General features: G+C 40.6%; 1 protein-coding gene across 2 annotated transcripts; it reads left to right on the top strand.

The window, feature by feature from the left end:
• Nucleotides 1–5,319: 5,319 nt before the first annotated feature.
• Nucleotides 5,320–5,919, top strand: CG14974 (uncharacterized protein). 2 transcript variants are annotated; one of them, NM_001316432.1, is made up of 3 exons: nt 5,320–5,480; nt 5,543–5,610; nt 5,661–5,919. In NM_001316432.1, exons 1-3 carry the CDS (start codon nt 5,387–5,389, stop codon nt 5,874–5,876), a joined length of 378 nt encoding a protein of 125 aa, NP_001303361.1. In that variant the 5' UTR covers nt 5,320–5,386; the 3' UTR covers nt 5,877–5,919. The 2 variants fall into 2 exon arrangements, with proteins under 2 accessions (NP_001303361.1, NP_652332.1); NM_144075.3 differs by having other exon boundaries at nt 5,540–5,610.
• The last annotated feature ends 81 nt before the right edge of the window (nt 5,920–6,000 follow it).

Raw genomic sequence — 6,000 nt, 5'->3', positions numbered from 1 at the left:
TCGTACTGATTGGACGAGCGCGGGTTTCGCGCAGACGAGCCTCGAAAGTCAGAAAGCCAGTCAGCTAGCTGCCGCTTAACCCCCGCCGCTTAACCCTCCACTGCCCGCTCTGTGCCGCTCTCGCTCACCTTTCGTATCTGTATCTGTCGGATACTCTGCTCACCAGGTGTTCCGCTCACCTGGTCCGCTCTCCGCCACTTTCGGCCCAGGTGATCTGTCGCTCTTATATCCGACTCTCAGGTGTGTTCCAGCCAGCTGATCTTATTGGAGACACTGGAGTATAAGAGCTGCGATCGATTTTAATTGAATGAACCGCCTGGGATTCGCCATTTTAGATTTGACCTGCGGTAGAGGTGGTAATGGGTGAAAAAGTAAGTAACCACGCTTCAGAAAAGATCTCGAAATAGGGCAAGGAGGTTAGAAATTAAAGTTTATAAGTCCCTTATGGAGTATTCAGTAACAAATAAATAAAAATTATTAATTTTAGAGTAATAATTTTATTATAATCCGATCAATTAGAATATCATTTAAATTTACAAAACTTTACAATTAAATGTTTATATAAATAAAATCTACATATATGGCTTCGATTTGATTTAATTGATTTCCGTAAAGAACTTTTATACGACAGAGTGTTTTTTAAGGACCTCGTTCTTTTTTTATAAGTTTTATAACTTAAGGTATAAAATTGGTAGCCTTTAAGGAGTAATAAATCAAAAACATACAAAGCATAATCCCCGAACAGAACCTCCCCCATTAAAACCGCTTTACTACACCGTTCATTAAGTTTGACACATTTTAGATAGAGCCTAAACAAAATAAAAACTGTCCAGCTAACACGCGAATCTTTCATAGACCTCATGCAGTTTTAGATGGTAAAAAAAAAACATAATTAAATAGAATTAAAGCATAAATTAAGTCAGCTTATGTGCTTTCTTTGGGGGAAATCAATAGAGCGACAATTAAAAGGTATCTGTATCTACATATTCCAGGTGGAAAGCAAAAGAAGAACGAGGACTGTCATTTCCCTGTGTAATTCCCTGAATCATAAAATTACCCCAACGCACGCCACACATAAAAGCCATTTTCATTTCGACTCATCCCCCTGGTTTCCTTATTTTTGGCCATTAGGGAGCCACAAGTTTATGTTTTCCGCGCGCGGGGGGGTAAAATGGTTGGTGCAGGGGGGCCAAAAGTATCTGAAATAACACGCAAACGTGGTTTTCTAAGGGGGTTTTTAGAGGTGTGGCCTCTCCGGATAGCGGCGCAGACTCAAAAGTCAGCCAATCGGCGGTCGACAAAAAGAGCGAGAAACACGAGATACAAGATACAACGAGTGAGCGGGACGGGGCATGCGGTTAGAAAGAGAGAGCGAGACACTTTTGCGTACACGGTGGCAGTAAGTGGAAAAAACAACAACAACGCTACACGCAGGTGGAAAAACAAAAACATCAACATACATGGTCAGATACGAAAGTATCTACACTCGCAGATACATTCGTCCATATTCGACGCCACCGATAATTGACTGTAGTATTCCCCGGCTTTCGCTATTGACTTCGTGCAAATTTGCCATTAATGCCACCGCAGACGTCTGCAGATACAAGCCGAGATACTCAGATACATTCGAATTTGTTTGTCTTCGCGCTTTTGTTTGCTCTCGAGCTGCTTGTCTTACGTTTGGCATCCGTGAGATATGCCAAAGACACATTTCCAAGCCCGTACTTGACTCCGTTCGCCGGTTGACAAATGCCAGCCAATTTATAACGCTTTTGGCCTAGAATGAAGCGGTTGAGTACGAAGATATGCGCGCTCTGGGGATTTAAATATGCATATTATGATTAAGGGGCTTTAGAATATCTATGGCACTGTAAATTAAATTATTAATTGAAGGGTACAACGAAAATGCGTGTTTTTCAGTTATTATGTTATAACTAAGTCAAAATAAGACACATCGCTATAAGAAGCACTGTTTTTTACACCCGACAACCTAAGAAGAAAACCCAAATCACTTTTTAAGAGTTTTTGAAAAAAAAAAAATTTACCCATTTTTCGACTTTTTTGTAAGGGGTACCATCATCAAAATTTTCGAAAATGGTCAAAAAAATTTTTTTTACACATTTTAATGGCAGTTGTTTTGTGTTTGTAAAGGATAAAGATCTGAGCACAACGAGGTATAACTTTCCAAATTTGGACAATTTTTTCGATTTTTATGCACAAAAAACTAAATTTTGTTTAATAATGACTTGTCTATGAGTATATACCATCCTTAGATCCTTCTGTAATCATTTTAAACTCTATTTACTTCTCTTTATAAATGACATATTTATATCCTCTTTACTCACGTTTTTACCGAAATCCCCGTAAAAAAAAAGCCTGTAATGTATCAATTTTGGCGCTTTTATGTCGAGATCCGATCAGTTAACCATAAATATTCAAATTGGAGGCGCACATCCTTGTAGAGTAATTGATTTTCCCGCCAGCGATATCTGCGGGATTTATGGAAGCCCCTGTTTCAGCTCTTACCTCACACAAAGATCGATGTCGATGGGTACTACCTGTTATGAGACTGGAGATTCGAGGACTCTCCCCCCAGAAATTCACTGCACTCGACCGAGCAGAACTTATCGGCCAGCTCGACATGATTAATTGCCCACCGAAGACCCTCGAGATCAGTTCGTTTGAATTGTGGCCAAAATATTGTCACGCTTCGAAATCGGAATCGAAATAATATGAAAAACACGATCTGAGAGCCTCCAAGGAAATGGTTCTCCGCTTGATTGATTCCACTTGGCGGCACTTGCCGATAAAGAAGGACAAGTTCCCAAATGATTTCGATTTATTCGGGCCGTGCATTGTCAACCTGGAGTTGTTATTTCTTCCAAGAGCAAGGGTCCCAGAGATTACGCGGCAATTTGTTTTGTCTGCGCATTTTCTGGGAAATATTTTCATAATTTCTTCGGCTTAACCTTATCGCTCGAATTTATTTGTTTGCATAATATGCGAGGGTAATTGAAATCTCAGCCAGGGGAATTGGAATTGGGGCCACCTCGAATTCCATCTAACAGCTCAGGCGATCAAGATCAGAAGACTTTTAGTTACCCCGAATAATTGGGTCCCCGAAATGTGCATTCTATGCAAATGCGGCCAAGATGCAACTGCGAATGCGAATTTATACGAATGCTAATCAAGTTAACACCAAGGCATAGTCACTGTTGTCTGACAATTTTTAAGTGCGTATCTGTGTCGCTGCAGCGGCGGCAACAATTATTAATGATTTTGCTAAATGTTACAGAAAATAATGACAGCGCAATGCTGTGTGCAGCTCCACAAATTACAAATGCACACAAAATGCCTTTTAGATTTCGGATTTTGTATTTCGGTTTTCGCCTCTCGCCTTTCAACACCTCGCAGCCCACATTTCGTTGCGTTGAATGAATGATTCGACATGTTCCAAGTGGGCGGCCCGCCTGAGGGCGTGTCACTTTCAGGTGAGGGCGGGGGGCGTGGCATGGCGGAAAGCGGAGCTGCGGCGGCGAACAGCAGGCGGCTGATTCTTCCCGAGCTTCATGGGCACTTTTTTGACATTTAGCGCGTGCGCAAGCGCAGAAAGAAAGAGTCATGATCTAAGCATCTAACGATCTACGACACAGCGAGAAAAAACTATATCAATCGGAAATCATTTTAAACCTGTAAAGAAAAAGATTCATTATATTATTATATTATCGAAAATAAACAAATGAACAATGCTTGTCACAAATTTTATTCTCTTTTATCGTTTATATCCTAATAACCTCCCCGTACTATCTTAAAGATTCATCCTTTGCTGCCTAATAAAATTGACATTATAGGTCTCGAAGCATTTTTATTGTTATTGTTAGTAATAACGTCCATTATTTGGAGAGTATATTACCTATTGGTTCGCTCGCTTTCAATTGTCGTAGTGTTTTATCTGTTAATATACTACTTCATATTTGCTTATACAGCCTTTAGTCACAAAAGTTCTGAAGGACTTTCATTTCAATAAGCTGATGTTAAATTGAATTAAGTGATTAGCATTTCGGGTGATATTTTCTCCCAGTGGAGTGCTTCATTAAATTCCCGTTTCCCTGTACCACTTCAGGTGTTGGAAAGATGAGCCCCCAGTGCGGTACTCCTCCGACATCATTTCTATGATCGCGTTAATCACCTTTCAAGCCCACTCGAAGCGAAGTAGAAACGATATGGCCCTTGAGAGTAGCTGGGGATCGGAGATGTCGATGGTATGGGGGTAACTTACAAAACTTACAAACGATATCATTGCTTACTCAGCAGGTTTCGGGGTCCCAACTATTTTCGGGAGGGGGTGCGAACTGCTAATGATGCGACTGCACAATTGAAATGAAATTAATTTTACGCGGCAATTAATTAAATCTCGGCTGTGGGCAGGCGCAGAGAAAGCCAAGGCCTCCCACACCAAAGACTTCATCATCTTCTCTAACTCCGGCCAATAATAATTATTAATTGGGCTAACAAGTCCCTCGGTTTTTGGCTTTCGGATTGTGAAATCTCTCCTTGGCCTTGGCCAAAAGCCAAAAGCCATAGACCATAAACCACTGATACACCATAAATGCGACGACGCACAAAACAATTGCACCGAAATAATATAAATTCGTGTGAAATTAAATCATAAAAGTAACCATAATCTGGCCAAGCCCAGAAACCCACCAGCACACGTCAGACATTGCAGACATAGGCCAGACTTCAGACATTATGCGATATTCGATATTCGGCACTGACACAGAAAGCCGAAAATTTCCATAGGATTTTCTATCGATTTTTATGGCGAATCGGAAAAGTTTATCAATGCCGAGAACTTTTCTTCGAATGTGACATGCAAATTATGAAACTTGTTTGGTGAACCCAAATTCTGGCCAAATTTCCATATAAGGGCCTGCGTTTTCTATTTGCTTACTATTCGTTTGTTGAGAAGTGCTTATAAAATGTCTTATCTATTTGTTTTCGTTTACGATGCTCTTCGTCAAACCATTTTCTGCCGATTTTTATGACCAATTGGAAAAGTTTACCAGCTCTAGAGCAAAAGCCGAGAGGTTTTGATTAGCGCCAATTCGCTCTAAACTAATTTCGTTTGATTTTGATAAGAATTGATATCTGGAGAAAACCATGCAAAATCTTAGAAGATTCTTAAGATACTTTTTAATTTTAAACAGCGATAGCAATTTGAACGAACAACTAAGCATATCACTTTTCAACGAAAACTCATCCAACACATCATTCGCTTAAATAATATTTTGACTTTATTTCATCTGAGTGGCCTTGTTTCTAGTGCCTACAATTTCATCAATAAGACAAACAGTCTTTGGTCTCAATTTAACGAAATTCCAAAATGAATCCAAATTCACGGTGCCTCGCGCTGCTATTCGTTGCGTTATCCTTTCTAGCTCAGGGCTTTTTCGACAGTTACAGAAGTCCAAAGGAGTGTAAGTTTTGAGTTAGAAACAAAAATGTATTACTATATTGTAGGTTAATGTGTTTTAAGCAGCCGGTCTGGCCACTCTCTGTCAAGAAATTCAAAAGATCCAAGATGACTTTGTGCATCTGGCAGATAATGTAAGCTAGACTCTATTTATATCATTGTATTGCTTTAATCCCCCCAAAAGTGCTCCATAGAGAAACTGACGGTGAACGACTCCCTGGAGTATCTGCAGATCAGTTGCCATGTGGATGATCTTCCAGAGGGCTACGAGCGGAGACTGAAACCCGTCGACTATGGCCGGAGTTTCTTCCTCAACCAACGGATGCCGAAGCCTTTGAAGCGCCAGTGGAATTTCCGAGTGCCCACAGACGCCGTGAATGGACTCAGTCTGCTGACTTGATTGATTCGACTCCACTAGACTGATAAAGAAAATGTCAGAAATGAGCTTATCACTTTGATTCTGGAGGGGAAAATGCTTGACCACCGGCGGATTTCAATTAATCCGGGGGTCAGCATAGAAGGAG

The sequence above is a fragment of the Drosophila melanogaster genome, chromosome 3L (genome assembly GCF_000001215.4).
Source record: "Drosophila melanogaster chromosome 3L".
Lineage (NCBI taxonomy): Eukaryota > Metazoa > Arthropoda > Insecta > Diptera > Drosophilidae > Drosophila > Drosophila melanogaster.
Note: the sequence above shows the minus strand (reverse complement) of the source record. Positions and strands in the feature narration are given on the sequence as shown.